At 43.5% G+C, this 18,603-nt stretch overlaps 1 protein-coding gene across 1 annotated transcript in view; it reads left to right on the top strand.

Annotated features, from left to right (window-relative positions):
* The window catches only part of LOC135513011 (E3 ubiquitin-protein ligase LNX-like), an 84,563-nt gene extending 83,335 nt beyond the window's left edge, over positions 1-1,228 (top strand). The window contains 1 exon segment of the mRNA XM_064935636.1: positions 205-1,228. Coding sequence (XP_064791708.1) covers positions 205-340 — 136 coding nt within the window. The 3' untranslated portion in view covers positions 341-1,228.
* Positions 1,229-18,603: the final 17,375 nt, after the last annotated feature.

Here is an 18,603-nt window from a genome sequence, read left to right as displayed (position 1 = left end):
CACACTGGCCAGAGAACCTATATCACTGCATGTTTGCTGAATCTTCAATTTTTCTGTGACAAATTACGTCCAGTATTTACCTTATCGTTACAGCAGTCTTGCATTTACACACTGCTAGCATTGCTATATGGGCCTCCTTTACTATACTAAGTCCATCTCTATGGTTGTCAATCCCTGCATTAACCCCCCCATTTCTGTGTGTAGATGTGGGGACATTCTGCTGGAGGTGAATGGCAAGAGTACATGGGGGATGACCCACACAGCCCTGGTGCGTCTGCTGAAGGACCTGCGGGGCAGAATCACCCTGACCATCGTGTCCTGGCCTGGAAGCCTGCTGTAGCCCCGCTGCAGCCACAGGGAGGGGCCAACACTGACCCAGGAATGTGGGCAGAGCTTTTAAATGGATTACAACACTGAGCCCTACCGTATGGGATGGGCTTTCACTAGTGATGTAGCTATGGAAGGCGGACCTTAAGAACCCTGACTCCTGATGGACAGCTGAGACTTTGCCAGGAGTTCAGAGGAGGCCAACCATCCATGTGACTGGAATTTGACCAAACTCCCCAGAGACACTGAGCTGGACGGAGCTGGATCTGTGGCCCTACCCCTGGGATGTTCGGAGCAATCTGATTGGAGCAGAGGCTTGTTCGAGGACAACGCATCCAATGAGGGGGTGGGTGGTTGGGAGGGGACACAAGTTGCCAATTCCATTGGTTCTATGTTAGAGTATGCATTTCATTGGACTCACATTTCTTTATTGTAAATGTTAGCTATCTAAAAAAATACAGACTCAAGCAATTGTACTATGTTTCTATTTCTTTCAATGATTGTTTGATGGCCTTTCAATATAGGCTTTATTACGTTTGTATTAACAGTGGTCATCATCTTCATCTGTTGGACTGAAGACACATTGCCAAGTAGCCGTTTGTGTTGAGATGTTTTCAGAAGCTGTTGCTAAATTATCAAAACACTGGCAAAAGTTTAGTAAAAAAAATTAAGTAAAATTGTGTTCATAATCTGTTAAAAGTAATATGAAGGTGACATCGTGGAGGCCTTACTGATTTTCCTACTTTTAAAAAGAAAAAAAAACCTGACTTGGTTTCTGTGTGTTTCCGTGGATGTGTCTGGTCTAGGGCCATTTAACGCAGTTCTATCACATGCTTCGGCCTGCGTAGTATATCTGATGGTACCTTTTGGTAAAATAATCAATAAAGTCATTGGAAAAGGACACTTGTCTGAGAGCTTTGGCAACAGTTGTGGTTTGGGTTCGTGTTAAATTGCCTGGGATAAGATATTATTTAGCACAGCTCAATGAAATTCTAACTATTCGGCTGAGGTCCAGTCAGCTCCTTTATCCAAACCTATCCCTTAAATGCAACAAAACAAACACCTCTCTCAGGTGAGACAAAATATACAGGTTGTATTCAACGTAAACATAAAACAATTATTTGGTTTTTCACCTTCAAAGTAAACTAAAACATATTAATATCAAGAGAAGCAGTCCAGTCTCTGACAGGTTAAACAGAATGCATGAGGGTCACACCGGGGCCTCCTATTGGCTGGTGAGAGTCACTGTGGGCTCAGATAGGTTGGCTGTCCCCCTCCTTACTCTCATGTCTTCTCCTGCTGCTACTGTTAACATACACAGACAATCACTGGTTGCTTACACTGTCTATCTCAACAAAGTGTGTAGGAGTGTGTGTGTTGTACCTGCATGAGACTGCATGTCTCCCCTCTTTGTCTCCGTCTCTCTTCTCTCAGTGTGTCATCTCCCCGTAGTCCCTGTACCGGTGCCACTTCTCCTCACTGCAACAACTCACTGGTCAATAACCACAAACACTGCTTCCTCACTGGACACCACTGAAACAGTCTTCTTGTTGGACAATGGAAACTAGAGAGTGGCAGAAGCAGTGCAATAAGCCAGGTAACATTCTATTGTCCCATTTTCTCTGCTCATTTCTGTAGAAATGCTGGGCCCAGGGGACCAGATGATAGCAGCACCTTTACCCACAAGGCTCTCTGTTTGGCTTTAGTTTAATAGCATCCTGTGGTGAACACAAAGCCCACCTCTGTCCTCCTGTGACCTTTAGATGAAAGCAGCCCCCCTCTCGGCTCAACAAACAGCTCCATTATTTACTGGAGGACTCCTGGTTCCACAGGGCCACACTCTTTCACACCATAATTCACTAATCCCCCCCCCTCCCCCCCGCACAAACACAATGGAGGGGTATTTTAGGCTGGACATAGTGACAGAAACTGAAACAGACGTGTACCTCCAGTCTCTTAAAGTGTCAGTTTCTCTAAGTAGAGAGAATACACATGTGCATTAACTTTACAAATAGACACATATGGTGCTCAAAAGCCATCTGACATAGACAGCTCATCCAATTGGAACGTGAAAAACACCCTTGCCAAAGCATAGAGAGAGAGAGAGAGAAGAGAGAGCAGTGGAGTTGAAGGACTCATTAAATATTTGGGCACTGGGAGTTCTCTTAGCAGCGGGAGTGCAGACCTGAGGGCCTGTTTGCAGTCTTCCACAGTTGTTAGCACTAACACACTTATACCCACTTCACACAGAGTCACTGTCACTGAATGAAGAAGTGTTCGTTTCCTAGTGCAGGTTTCATACAGGAAAACATTGTGTATGCGAGAGAATGAGCTATGTGTTCCTCTAAGCCTGGGGATCAAGAATGTGTTTCCAAATTCAGTCTCTAACACTATTAACACAGAAAGAGAATGTTTGTGTCACTTACATATTGGTTACCATTAATAACACCCAGAACACTAATACAATCCCTGTGTGTGTGTGTGTGTGTGTGTGTGTGTGTGTGTGAGTGATGCCCTGCCAGCTGGAGAGATGACAAGCCCCTCCATACTGAGCTACAGGGATGAGATGAGATCACATTCAGAGGACAAGTGTTCACCAAATGGCCAGCCAGCTGCCCGGGCTGCCTGCACCGACCAGAAGAGACAGAGAGGGAGGTTGAAGGAGGGATGTGTCAGTGAGTCTGAATGTGTGAGGATGTCTTTGGGAGGGTTGAGTGGGACTGTTCTGTGTTGCATTAGCCAGAGTGTAAGCCTAGGTGCTAACTCCCAAACATCAGAGGCTGGTGCCCAGAGAGGGCTGTTCCAGTCAGGATGTAACTCAGAGGGTATCAGTGGAGCTAAGCAGAGCCCTTTAAAGAGCAGTATGTAACCAGAACACATGCCACTGACACCTCTACATACGCCAGAAGGGATGAGCCTCTACTCTGCTAGCAACATACACACATAAAATGTAATTCACTACTAAAATGTTCATAAAATAGATAGAATGAAGGGCGTGCACATTATGGTTGAATGGGGGGAACCAGGTTTCCCGAGATGTACTGCCTAAAACCACTCCCTTTTCCCGGGATAAATAACTGAGTGAAACCAGTAAATTATAATAAAGTATTTATATGAACAGCATGGCATGAAATGGAACCGTTAAATTATGTGCAATGGCTAAAGCTGGCTTCTCTAGGGCCTCTGCATGATGAATCAACACTCAGGGTGGGGACAGACAGCCCATCTCAGTATGGAGTGTAGTTCACAATGCATGTAGAACGATCATCACATCATGGTAACTTTTCTCTTGTGACAGGTAGGTCTACAGTTGCTAATATAAAGACAGAATGCGCATCTAATTTACTCATCTCCATCTGGCTTTCGGGGGTCACCTTGTTTTGTTATTTGAAAGTTTCTGTTTTTTTATTGCAGCTGCAGTTTTAAAACAGCCTATCACTGGAATATCGTTGCTTTATCGTGCATGCACAAACACTCTCTCGGTCTTTCTCTCGCTCCTTCAACTGAAATATATAGCCTTATATATAGATGTCCTATCTCTTTCAAGTAATACATTCAATGCATTAGCCTTATATTTAGCTAATTAATGATGGGTTATGCATAATAAGTTTCTAACTTATAGCTTCTGTCTCTTGCGCAATACACTCATACCTGTGCTTTGCTGGTCTCTCTCCTTAAAAAGTGCTCCTTAGCTCTTGGAGTCCCATGCAGGAAAAGCTGGACTAGAATATTGGTATTTGTATTTCTTATACCAATAGACTATTCGAAGAGGGACGCAAGCTCTTTTTTTTGCTGAATGATAAATACAGCCGCCAATAGAACTCACCAGTAGTTTGAGAGAAGAGTGAACGAGCACAACGGCAGGAGGCTAAAGCAGTTATTTATTCAGACCCATAACCATTCAATCTTCGTGAAGAGAAGTGAAAGCCTTCTGCATCTAATTTTAGTCTAATATTATTGAAGGATGTTATCAGAATGACAACAAAATGTATTTCATTTAACTGTTGAAAGCGAGGAATGAATGAAGCAACAATAGAGAGAGAAAGAGGAGGTAGGCTAATAACATTAAGGGAAATATTATGAAAGGTATATATACATCAGCCTACTAATTATACAAAGAGGGCCTATTATATTTCAAAATTAAAATCAAATCGTGTGCATGTGCTGCACTAGAAATGCATGTTCTCTTCTGTTCTATCATGATGTTATTCCAGTCAATATAAAACAACACAGTACAGTAATACAGTTCACACTAAAAAAACAAAGCTTACTGGAGCTAGTTTAATTTATTTACCCAAGAGATCATATATGTAGCTACATCTATGGGGTTTTACATTTTTATGATGTGCATAATGTGCAGTAGCCTATATCATATATGTATTGGATAACGACACAATCATTTGAGCTATTTAGGGCTTGGGCTCATTAAATGTTGTTAATGTAGGGCTCCTAAAATGTACTTAATATATGGCTCATTAGGCTCAGGTAGCATCAGGTCTGAATGTTCATGCTGATCAAAGCCCTAATCAAATCCAGACATATGTATATGCTTTTGAATGACACACCGAATTACCTGGGAGAAAAATGATATAATCTCAGGCTGGAACATTTGTAAAATACTTGGAAAATATTCAACCCTAGTGCGCACACACCCCAACACCCTGGAGGTCTTAACATCCTGGGAGAGAGACAGGTAAACCAGAGCTCTCCATGGGGACCAGAACAGAGCCACAGTGCCAGATCTGTCTGTCTGTCCCAGTGGGCCTGTCACACACATGGCTGTCCCTCCCTCCCTGACTTCCTCCTCTCCTCCTGTGGTTACATCACAGCTTCCCAGCTGCCCATATGTCCCACTTCCCTCATATAACCTGGAACACAGCTGTCCCCGATATGATCCTCAGCACGACCCACTGCAGCAAAGAGTTGAGACAGAGACACACTAGATTAAGAAGAACATAGTCATAGTGTGTGTAGGAGGGAGAGTGTGAATGTGTAGGTTGATAAGCTGCATGATATTGTGGGCATGAGGAGGAGTGTGAGTAAGAGGCAAGAGGCCGAATGTGTGTCATACTTGGCATTTGTCTGAGTTTATATGAATTAATGACACATCTAGCTACTGGTCAACCTGAGTGTGCTGTGGAAATGTAGGGTGTGTGTGTGTGCGTTAGGGCCGGGACAATACCAGTATCGCGAAACGTGTTAGTATCATGGCAAGGAAACAAAATATGACGCAGATTTAACTTCTTTAGGAAAACAGCCCTAATGTTGGAAATAAACATCATTATTTTGTCCTCCAGAGTCAAATTGTTGTATTTTTTAAAGCTATAGCACACAATAGTTTACATACAGTATTAAAGAAAAAAAGAGTTTAGTCTGCTGTCACGCCCTGATCTGTTTCACCTGTTCCTGTGATTGTCTCCACCCCCTGCAGGTGTCGCTTATTTTCCCCAGTGTATTTATCCCTGTGTTTCCTGTCTCTCTGTGCCAGTTTGTCTTGCAAGTTTAGTCAAGTCAACCAGCGTGTTTTTCACGTACTCCTTTCCTATTCTATTTTTATAGTCCTTCCGGTTCTGACCCCTGCCTGGCTCTGGACTGCTTTTGTGCCTGCCTGATCATCCTGCCTGCCCTGACCTTGATTCTGCCTGTCCTTCAGTACCCATTGGTATTTGCCTGTCCACGACTATTCTCTTGCCTACTCCTTTGGATTAATAAACATTGTAATACTCCAACTATCTGCCTCCTGTGTCTGCATCTGTGCCATGATATCTGCTTTGTGTTTTCATTTTTGCCATGGAAGAAATAATGCGATACTGGTATTGTCCCAGCCCTACTGTGTGTGTACGAGCCCTACTGTGTGTGCACGAGCCCTACTGTGTGTGTACTGTACGGTGTGTGTGAGCCCTAATCAAATCAAATGTATTTCTATAGCCCTTCTTACATCAGCTGATATCTCAAAGTGCTGTACAGAAACCCAGCCCAAAACTCCAAACAGCAAGCAAGGCAGGTGTACAAGCATGGGGGCTGGGAAAAACTCCCTAGAAACCTAGAGAGGAACCAGGCTATCAGGGGTGGCCAGTCCTCTTCGGGCTGTGCCGGGTGGAGATTATAACAGAACATGGCCAAAATGTTCATAAATTACCAGCATGGTCAAATAATAATAATCACAGTAGTTGTCGAGGGTGCAGCAAGTCAGCACCTCAGGAGTAAATGTCAGTTGGCTTGTCATAGCTGACAAGCCCCCACACCACCAGAGGGATAGCTTCAACCACCAACTTACCATCCTGAGACAAGGCCGAGTATAGCCCACAAAGATCTCCGCCACGGCACAACCCACTCAACCCACTCAAGTGTGTACGGTGTGTGTGAGCCCTACTGTGTGTGTACTGAATGGTGTGTGTTTGTGCATGGCACATGTAATTGTATCACATGGGTGCTTGTCACCAGCTGGTCATCAGCAGAGAGCTCCAGTACAGAGAAGACAGATGGGGCTCATCTATAAGAGAGCAGCAGAGACCCTGCACAGATCTACTGGACTGGAAAACACTGGGACATTTGGTTGAAAGAATATAACTTTCTCTATATTGCTCTCTGCAGCTCCTTCACTGACTGAATGTGTTGTGATCTCTCCATCTCTACCCATTCCTCTTGCTGGCCCCACAACACCGGACAGCCTGTGTTTGTTATCGTTCCTTCTCTTTCCCAGCTCTATTCTGCCCCCAGTGGCGGCAGCAGCTCTAGAGCAGACAACCAGGGGTTCCACTCACTACCCAACTCCTACCGCAGTGTCAGAGCCAGTACAACACCCCTGCATCTCCCCTGCACTTCCCCAACACTAGCACCTGACAACCCTCTAGTCTGGAGGACTGCAGACAGTGTTCCTCTCCTGTCTATTCTGTCCTCCTTCCTTCTCCTCTCTGATTTCCCTTCTCTCGCTCCCTCCTCTGCTGTCGCTTTCGCTCTGCCTGCTGTACATGTGTGAGGGAATGCCAGGCCAGACTGGTAAAATGGACCAGCACATACAGTACTTCAGCACCCAGCAGCCTACAGTATTACAGCTGGTAGGACTGGATCAGCTCAGACCTGTCTGCACTCTGCACTGCCCCACAGTGGAGTCAATGGAGTGTGTGGAGAGAGGGGCCCATAGGGAGGACAGAGAGAGAGTGAAGAATTAAGTGTTTACTAAGGAGAAAACATGAGACAGAGAGGGGAAAAAGAGTAAAGTGTAGAGAGAGGAGGAGGATACACACCTGAGGAGGGGCAAAAGGGCAAGCCAGTCAGCTGATTATATTATTCACCTACACATGAGTGTTCAGCTTCCAATAAAAATTTGGGGAAAAAATGACTTAAACTTATCTTGAAGTCATTATGCAGTGAGGACAGCTTTATGAGCCATTTTAATTTTAACTTAACAATGACAGCTCAATAAATTAACAATGTAACTTCAGAGGGTAGTGCTTCATCAGAACAAATTTTCATCAACATCTTTCAAACAGCATATTTAGGACACACAGCAGAGGCACAAACACCCCAATCTAACTCAAACAGCATATTTAGAACAGGTAGCTGAGCCCACTGTAGGAGGGAAAGAGAACAAATCAAAGTTGTGTTCAAATTATTTAGCAGACTTCTGAGTATTTTTTCAAAATGGCAAAACATCTCAGACCCTTCCCTTACACCTAAAACGCAGCTCAATATGTTTTGGCCAATTTTCTTACGAAAGAAATATCCTCATTTTACAAGATGGGAAAAATTTCAGAGAAATCAGGAAATAGTGTGAATGACTGAGTGTGGGTTATTCCACTGAAGTAACCTCCTAATGTCTCATTATAACACATAGCGCCAGAGGCATCACTGGCAACACATTGGCCTTTACATCACTGTCATTAGTGTTGTTGAGGTTGTGAAAATATCTGTATTACACAGAACTGTTGAGTTAAAGGTCAATATCATTTGATGAAATATCATTTGTAATAGTTCCTTCTCTTTCACAACTATATTTTATTTAAAAAAATATATATATATATATATTTCACCTTTATTTAACCAGGTAAGCCAGTTGAGAACAAGTTCTCATTTACAACTGCGACCTGGCCAAGATAAAGCAAAGCAGTGCGACACAAACAACAACACAGAGTTACACATGGCATAAACAAGCGTACAGTCAATAACACAACAGAAAAAAATAAAGTCTATATACAGTGTGTGCAAATGGCGTGAGGAGGTGAGGCAATAAATAGACCATAGTAGTGAAGTAATTACAATTTAGCAAATGTCCCCCTGCTTAAGCCAGTACATGTCCAGGCCCGTCTGAAGTTTGCAAGAGAGCATTTGGATGATCCAGAAGAAGATTGGGAGAATGTCATATGGTCAGATGAAATCAAAATATAACTTTTTGGTAAAAACTCAACTCGTCGTGTTTGGAGGACAAAGAATGCTGAGTTGCATCCAAAGAACACCATACCTACTGTGAAGCATGGGGGTGGAAACATCATGCTTTGGGGCTGTTTTTCTGCAAAGGGACCAGGACGACTGATCCGTGTAAAGCAAAGAATGAATGTGGCCATGTATCGTGAGATTTTGAGTGAAAACCTCCTGCCATCAGCAAAGGCATTGACGATGAAACGTGGCTGGGTCTTTCAGCATGACAATGATCCCAAACACACCGCCCGGGCAACGAAGGAGTGGCTTCGTAAGAAGCATTTCAAGGTCCTGGAGTGGCCTAGCCAGTCTCCAGATCTCAACCCCATAGAAAATCTTTGGAGGGAGTTGAAAGTCTTGCCCAGCAACAGCCCCAAAACATCACTGCTCTAGAGGAGATCTGCATGGAAGAATGGGCCAAAATACCAGCAACAGTGTGTGAAAACCTTGTGAAGACTTACAGAAAACATTTGACCTCTGTCATTGCCAACAAAGGGTATATAACAAAGTATTGAGAAACTTTTGTTATTGACCAAATACTCATTTTCCACCATAATTTGCAAATAAATTCATTAAAAATCCTACAATGTGATTTTCTGGATTTTTTCCCCTCATTTTGTCTGTCATTTTTTTTTTTTTTTTTTTTTAACCTTAATTTTACTAGGCAAGTCAGTTAAGAACAAATTCTTATTTTCAATGATGGCCTAGGAACAGTGGGTTAACTGCCTGTTCAGGGGCAGAACGACAGATTTTGTACCTTGTCAGCTCGGGGATTTGAACTTGCTCTAACCACTAGGCTACACTGCCGCCTCATGGTTGAAGTGTACCTATGATGAAAATTACACGCCTCTCTCATCTTTTTAAGTGGGATAACTTGCACAATTGGTGGCTGACTAAATACTTTTTTGCCCCACTGTATATCTGTGAGTAGTTTTTAGTCAGAATTAGAAGTATAACAATATATCTGTCATGGCTGTTGAAAGGAGAGGACCAAGGTGCAGCGTGGTGAGGGTACATTTTCTTTTATTAATCAAAATGACGCCGAACAAAACAATAAACACTACAAAAACCAACCGTGAAGCTCAAAGGCTTTGTGCCCTAAACAAAGTCATCTTCCCACAAAGAGAGGAGGGAAAAAGGGCTACCTAAGTATGGTTCCCAATCAGAGACAACAATAGACAGCTGTCCCTGATTGAGAACCATACCCGGCCAAAACATAGAAACACCAAATTATAGAAAACTAAACATAGAATACCCACCCCAAATCACACCCTGACCAAACCAAATAGAGACATTAAAAGGCTCTCTACGGTCAGGGCGTGACAATATCTGTACGATATGTCTATTATAGTATCTTAAAAACAGACTGTCTGGGCAAGATTCGGTGCCGACCTTGGCTGGGGGCCACTGAGAGTACTTCCCAGGGTCTCCCTATCTTGAGGGAGGATGGGGAGTGCTTCTCACGGGCTCCTCCCTAATCTTTGTCAGCTGGTTAGCTGGACAGTGTGTGTGGGAACAGTGTGTGCGTAGGATACCTATGTTTGTGTGTGAAAGTATGTGCGTAAGAAGCCAGTATAAAATGAATGGTTTTTGCACAACAGACCTGCGCTCTCGTGAATAAACCTTATTGACTATTTTAGCTGGGCCTCCGTCTGTTTCATTTTAATCAGTATCTTACAAATCCTGATTAGCAGACTGAGTAGTTTAATTGAAATGGTTTATGAACATCCAGAACATAATTCTTGTATCAGCTACAGGATGCAAATTTCTGTTTGAAAAAGCTAGCCTTTGCTTTACTGACTGACTGTGTGTATATGTTCCTGACTTCCCTGAAAAGTTGCATATCGCAGGGACTATTCGATGCTAGTGCAGTCCGCCACAGGATCTTTTTGTGCTGGTTGAGGGCAGTCAGGTCTGGAGTGAACCAAGGGCTATATCTGTTCTTAGTTCTACATTTTTTAGAGAGTGGCATGCTTATTTAAGATGGTGAGGAAATTACTTTTAAAGAATGACCAGGCATCCTCTACCGACGGGATGAGGTCAATATCCTTCCAGGATACCCGGGCCAGGTCGACTAGAAAGGCCTGCTCGCAGAAGTGTTTTATGGAGCGTTTGACAGTAATGAGGGGTGGCCGTTTGACCGCGGATCCATAGCGGATGCAGGCAGTGAGGCAGTGATCGCTGAGATCCTGATTGAAAACAGCAGAGGTGTATTTGGAGGGCAAGTTGATCAGGAAAATATCTATGAGGGTGCCCATGTTTACGGATTTAGGGTTGTACCTGGTGGTTTCCTTGATAATTTGGGTGAGATTGAGGGCATCTAGCTTAGATTCTAGGACTGCTGGGGTGTTAAGCATATCCCAGTTAGGTCACCTAACAGAACGAACTCTGAAGATAGATGGGGGGCAATCAATTCACATATGGTGTCCAGGGCACAGCTGGCAGCTGAGGGGGGTCTATAACAGGCGGCAACAGTGAGATACTTATTTCTGGAGAGATTCATTTTTAAAATTAGAAGCTCAAACTGTTTGGGCATAGACCTGGAAGGTATGACAGAACTTTACAGGCTATCTCTGCAGTAGATTGAAACTCCTCCTCCTTTGGCAGTTCTATCTTGATGGAAAATGTTGTAGTTGGGTATGGAAATCTCAGAATTTTTGGTGGGCTTCCTAAGCCAGCATTCACACTGCTAGATGTGAATGTGAAATCCTCTATAATTTCCACTCTCTGTACTCTAGGAGAGGCTACCTGAAGGGAAGGTGGGGTACGGTGGAGCTAAGCGACCATCATAGCCTCCAGAGCATCCACTGGTAGGGAGAAGGTCACATATCATAATCACACACACACACATCTACACACAAACAACCACACAAACCAGAGCACGCAACACCCAGTCCACTCTAGGAGGAACACATTTATATTAATTTGCCTCTGATTAGACTTTTCATCTTCATCTTTGATAATTCAGTACTGTATCTATTTTAAACCTGGATGGACATAACAGCAGAATAACTGCTACAATATACAATTGAACGTTCCATGGGAAATTAAAAACAGGATTGTGGTGGTCCTTGATAGCTGGAGTTGGTCTAGGATTTTGTTGTCTAATGGTCTAATAGGCCATGTAGACCTTATGTTCAGTTCACCCCTCATACCTCTGGTTGACACCACACGTGGCCGAATAGTGGCTCCCTCACACATTCTACAACACATATGGAAAACTTGAGGCAAACATTCACTTCATAGATAAATTTAGAACAAATCGAGTCTAACAATTGGACTGAGAGTAGCCAGTCAGCCTTTGGCAGTCAGAACACACAACGCAGGAAGTCATTCATTTTAATGTGCGATACAAGAAAGGAGAATAAACTCAAGGAGTTCCATTTCCCTCCTGTTTGATGTGACTGGCTTGTTGTCAAGGCACGGCACATGCCTGCCAACCAGGGATATGGAGGCGGGAGTGTATTACTGATATTGGCAGGGTTCTCTGCCCATCCACACCGCCACGGCCTGGCGTCATGCCCGCTTATTTCCAACTGAAAACTTCAGTACAGGCTGAAGGTGAAGTGGGTGTTCGAGGCCTGTCCAAGAGGACTGCTTCCCACCAGGTGTGTGTCCAAACACACAGATCTATAAATACTCTGGCAGAGATGGTGCCCAACCTCCCGCCTGTTCCCTCTTTCAGGCCTGGCCAGCTTCTCTCTGTGGAACGACTTGTAAATGAGGACCAGTGGTAGAAGGCTGATGGATGGGTCTATTTGTGAATGGATATATGCAGGATGAGTTGGCTGTGGCCCTTACAGCTGGGGATCATTACTGTGGACAGTTTTTAATGGTTAATCAGTGCTTAGGACTGCCACACACCACTCTGCCTTTGGCCCCAGCATATAATCACCACAAAACATGAATTCATTCAAACTCAATCTACATATGCAGGAACTGTAGTGCCTTTAGAGGCGGACTGTCATAGAGGAGTACAAAACAGAGTGCAGTACAGAAACACGGAGTGAGGAGGCACATTCCTCTGTGGCTGATGAGTCCGAAGGAGGAGGAATGAAACAGAGAGGACCAATTGGGGTTCCATGGCCATTAGAGAAGAAGAGAAGTAGAGCTCAGTATGTGGGATCAACATCGTCAGCGTTACAGTCTCGGGAGACCATAGATTTATTGTGCCTTAAGGGGTTAGGTCTTAGCGCAGCATCTGCTGTGGCTGTGAAGTCCATTCTGTGCGAGGCAGACTCGGCCACAGTTGCCACATTTGTAGACCGGCCCGGATGTTGTAGATGTTGTGGTGGTGACCTGATGTTCTTTTGTCTTTGCTTCTCGGTGTTGAGCCAGGGTTGTTTTGCTTGTCAGCAGCCCGTTGCGAAGTGCCTGCTGCCATTGGAGACGGTCCTGGGGGGCATCTTCCTAGATATCAATGTTGATGAAAAAGGACTTGAGGTCTTGCTTGCAGACATCTACATAGCGCAGCTGTGAGCAGCCTGTTGGTCTCCTTCCAGAAGTCAATTCTGCATTGGGAATGTCCTTCGTAATTTGTCCGATGTCCATCCGATCGTCGTCTGCAAAAAGAATGTCCTTTTTGTTTTAGCTTTTAAGCGAGCAAGATGGAATAGTTTCCTGCCCATTCTTGTATGTAGGTAAACTCCCTCAGTACATGTTCCAAAGGCGTGCCAAAGGATGAGGGAAAAGAATATCCTGAAACAAGGTGGGTGCCAGTACACATCCATGCTTAACTCCGCCACAGATTTTGAAGGGGTCTGAAGTGGACCCGTCAAACTGGATGGTGCCTTGCATGTTGGTGTGGAAGTACTGAAGAATGCTGAGGAGTTTTGAGGGAATCCCATCGTCTGAGAGGAGTGAAGTGTGGTCTGATCCTCTCCCTGGGCCTCAAAGTCACTGGCTGAAGGAGAAAAGCTCAGGACCATGCCAGAACTACCTGCTGTTCCTAATATTCCACACAATATTAAAGTCAGGAGTGAGTATACTGTATATATACAGTGGGGCAAAAAAAGTATTTAGTCAGCCACCAATTGTGCAAGTTCTCACACTTAAAAAGATGAGAGAGGCCTTTAATTTTCATCATAGGTACGCTTCAACTATGACAGACAAAATGAGAAAAGAAATTCTCCAGAAAATCACATTGTAGGATTTTTTATGAATTTATTTGCAAATTATGGTGGAAAATAATTATTTGGTGACCTACAAGCAAGATTTCTGGCTCTCACAGACCTGTAACTTCTTCTTTAAGAGGCTCCTCTGTCCTCCACTCGTTACCTGTATTAATGGCACCTGTTTGAACTTGTTATCAGTATAAAAGACACCTGTCCACAACCTCAAACAGTCACACTCCAAACTCCACTATGGCCAAGACCAAAGAGCTGTCAAAGGACACCAGAAACAAAATTGTAGACCTGCACCAGGCTGGGAAGACTGAATCTACAATAGGTAAGCAGCTTGGTTTGAAGAAATCAACTGTGGGAGCAATTATTAGGAAATGGAAGACATACAAGACCACTGATAATCTCCCTCGATCTGGGGCTCCACGCAAGATCTCACCCCGTGGGGTCAAAATGATCCAGAAGAAGATTGGGAGAATGTCATATGGTCAGATGAAATCAAAATAGAACTTTTTGGTAAAAACTCAACTCGTCGTGCTTGGAGGACAAAGAATGCTGAATTGCATCCAAAGAACACCATACCTACTGTGAAGTATGGGGGTGGAAACATCATGCTTTGGGGCTGTTTTTCTGCAAAGGGACCAGGACAACTGATCCGTGTAAAGGAAAGAATGAATGGGGACATGTATCATGAGATTTTGAGTGAAAACCTCCTTCCATCAGCAAGGGCATCGAAGATGAAACGTGGCTGGGTCTTTCAGCATGACAATAATCCCCAAAACACCGCCCGGGCAACGAAGGAGTGGCTTCGTAAGAAGCATTTCAAGGTCCTGGAGTGGCCTAGCCAGTCTCCAGATCTCAACCCCATAGAAAATCTTTGGAGGGAGTTGAAGTCCGTGTTGCCCAGCAACAGCCCCAAAACATCACTGCTCTAGAGGAGATCTGCATGAAGGAATGGGCCAAAATACCAGCAACAGTGTGTGAAAATCTTGTGAAGACTTACAGAAAACATTTGACCTCTGTCATTGCCAACAAAGGGTATATACCAAAGTATTGAGATAAACTTTTGTTATTGACTAAATACTTATTTTCCACCATAATTTGCAAATAAATTCATTAAAAATCCTACAATGTGATTTTCTGGATTTTTTTTTCTAATTTTGTCTGTCATAGTTGGTGTACCTATGATGTAAATTACAGGCCTCTCATCTTTTTAAGTGGGAGAACTTGCACAATTGGTGGCTGACTAAATACTTTTTCCCCCACTGTGTGTGTGTGTGTGTGTGGGGGGGGGGATCGGTACGAAAGAGAGACGTTTGAAGTAATGGTAAAAGAGGAAATTATTCATAAATGCGAGTAGAGATGGCTGGCAGAGTTCAGACAAACGGAAAGCCCTTGAAGGATGAGACGATTTGGCAGAGGACAGAGATGTGAGAGGAACCATCCTTTAGACTGGAAACTGGTGAGTGGTGATTGAATTCAGACACAGATAGATACAGCAAATTAGGGGAAAGGGGAACATTTTTATTTAGAAGAAGAGAAAGACTGAAAAACAGACAGCCAGGAAGCAGGAGAGACGGACTAAGAAAAAAGAGATAAGAAGAAAGAGAAATCACTAAATCCACAGTGGGTAGATAGATCCACCATCCAAAATAAATAAAGCAACAGAATAAAAGGCAACGATGCAATCAGCCCATGTAGGAACCTCCAGAGAGCCTGAGCCTGCAGCAGAACGCGGCCCTGTGGTGATTTAAGTGGTTTAAATCCAAGCTGAGCTGTGGTGGGAATATGCAGAGAGGTTGTGACTTTGGCAATGTTTTGTTAAGGAGGGAGTGGGAACAAGGGAGAAATGGAGGGATGCGTTGTATAGTAACTGAAAAACAAGAGATTCCAGTCACAAACAGGAGACAACTCTCCTGGTTTAACTGCCTTATTTGGCCACTCATCCAACTACAAGGTCAGGGATGGAGCACAATGAACGGTGCCTGGCGTCAGCAAATAAAAAAAGGAGCCAAATAAGTATTAAAATGTTCCCTCTGTCTGTGGACAGGCTGGACACATTACTCCAGACAATACTTACAGTGCCTTGCGAAAGTATTCGGCACCCTTGAACTTTGTGACCTTTTGCCACATTTCAGGCTTCAAACATAAAGATATAAAACTGTCTTTTTTGTGAAGAATCAACAACAAGTGGGACACAATCATGAAGTGGAACGACATTTATTGGATATTTCAAACTTTTTTAACAAATCAAAACCTGAAAAATTGGGCGTGCAAAATTATTCAGCCCCCTTAAGTTAATACTTTGTAGCGCCACCTTTTGCTGCGATTACAGCTGTAAGTCGCTTGGGGTATGTCTCTATCAGTTTTGCACATCGAGAGACTGAAATTTTTTCCCATTCCTCCTTGCAAAACAGCTCGAGCTCAGTGAGGTTGGATGGAAAGCATTTGTGAACAGCAGTTTTCAGTTCTTTCCACAGATTCTCGATTGGATTCAGGTCTGGACTTTGACTTGGCCGTTCTAACACCTGGATATGTTTATTTTTGAACCATTCCATTGTAGATTTTGCTTTATGTTTTGGATCATTGTCTTGTTGGAAGACAAATCTCCGTCCCAGTCTCAGGTCTTTTGCAGACTCCATCAGGTTTTCTTCCAGAATGGTCCTGTATTTGGCTCCATCCATCTTCCCATCAATTTTAACCATCTTCCCTGTCCCTGCTGAAGAAAAGCAGGCCCAAACCATGATGCTGCCACCACCATGTTTGATAATGGGTATGGTGTGTTCAGGGTGATGCGCTGTGTTGCTTTTACACCAAACATAACATTTTGCATTGTTGCCAAAAAGTTCAATTTTGGTTTCATCTGACCAGAGCACCTTCTTCCACATGTTTGGTGTGTCTCCCAGGTGGCTTGTGGCAAACTTTAAACAACACTTTTTATGGATATCTTTAAGAAATGGCTTTCTTCTTGCCACTCTTCCATAAAGGCCAGATTTGTGCAATATACGACTGATTGTTGTCCTATGGACAGAGTCTCCCACCTCAGCTGTAGATCTCTGCAGTTCATCCAGAGTGATCATGGGCCTCTTGGCTGCATCTCTGATCAGTCTTCTTGTATGAGCTGAAAGTTTAGAGGGACGGCCAGGTCTTGGTAGATTTGCAGTGGTCTGATACTCCTTCCATTTCAATATTATCGCTTGCACAGTGCTCATTGGGATGTTTAAAGCTTGGGAAATCTTTTTGTATCCAAATCCGGCTTTAAACTTCTTCACAACAGTATCTCGGACCTGCCTGGTGTGTTCCTTGTTCTTCATGATGCTCTCTGCGCTTTTAACGGACCTCTGAGACTATCACAGTGCAGGTGCATTTATACGGAGACTTGATTACACACAGGTGGATTGTATTTATCATCATTAGTCATTTAGGTCAACATTGGATCATTCAGAGATCCTCACTGAACTTCTGGAGAGAGTTTGCTGCACTGAAAGTAAAGGGGCTGAATAATTTTGCACGCCCAATTTTTCAGTTTTTGATTTGTTAAAAAAGTTTGAAATATCCAATAAATGTCGTTCCACTTCATGATTGTGTCCCACTTGTTGTTGATTCTTCACAAAAAAATACAGTTTTATATCTTTATGTTTGAAGCCTGAAATGTGGCAAAAGGTCGCAAAGTTCAAGGGGGCCGAATACTTTCGCAAGGCACTGTACCTCAACTCTTTATTTCTACTCAACGTTTATCCCTGTCAGTCAATCAATGCTACCGATTTAGGATCTTAATTTGACCGACACTGAGTGTACAAAACATTAAGAACAACATGACATCGACCGACCAGGTGAGTCAAGGTGAAAGCTATGATCCCCTTAAGGATTTTAACTTTTTTTAAGTTCCTTTGAACGGGGTATGGTGGTAGGTGCCAAGCTCGCCGGTTTGAATGTGTCAAGAACTGCAACGCTGGTGGGTTTTAACTCTCAACAGTGTCATAACTCTCCTGTGACGATCTGAAGGATCAGGTTACAGTGGGTTTGCTCTACAGCGTACTCTCTCTCGTAGAGGGGTTGAGCGGGAAGTCGGCTGTTTTATGGCGGTCGTAAAATACGCTGCCTCTGTGCTCTGTGGTGTTCGAGTTTGAATGTAAACTGTGGAACACAGAGAGACCCTTGGACATCAAAAGTTTGAATAAGTAAACAATACTTTTGAGAATGTGGGAGTGGTCCATGGACACTTAAGGGACAGTCATCGAGTTTGTTTCATTTGGGGATCTTATGACGGAGAGGAAACAGACATTAATGTGACTTTGGTTGTGTCCACTTCTCAATTATGGTGTTTACATCTATCTAAACGTTGTGAAACGTATATGAGTACATATGAAACTATTTGTGAAAAGATGAAATGTGATGTTAGCCTTCTAAATGAGAGTATGGGTTTCCATATGAAGCTTTAACCAAATCAGTAGCCACGCCCACGTGAGACATTACATCGGCATCATGGACCGCCCTTTTCTCAGAAGTGTATAAAACCCATTCCTGAATAAATGTACATTAGACCAGAAAATATGGAGCTGTCGCTACATGTTGGAATTGTTAAGAAATCTACAAACCGGGACGGAGTCCCCACGTTGAAATGGCTACCACTCTATAGGCCCAGGAGACCAGACAGTGTGTAGTGTTGGTTACACGGCCGGAAATGGTTCAACTCTGAGACTATCGATCACTACAGAATAAGAACAAATCCTAGATG

The sequence above is a fragment of the Oncorhynchus masou genome, chromosome 24, assembly GCF_036934945.1.
Source record: "Oncorhynchus masou masou isolate Uvic2021 chromosome 24, UVic_Omas_1.1, whole genome shotgun sequence".
Taxonomy (NCBI): domain Eukaryota; kingdom Metazoa; phylum Chordata; class Actinopteri; order Salmoniformes; family Salmonidae; genus Oncorhynchus; species Oncorhynchus masou.
Note: the sequence above shows the minus strand (reverse complement) of the source record. Positions and strands in the feature narration are given on the sequence as shown.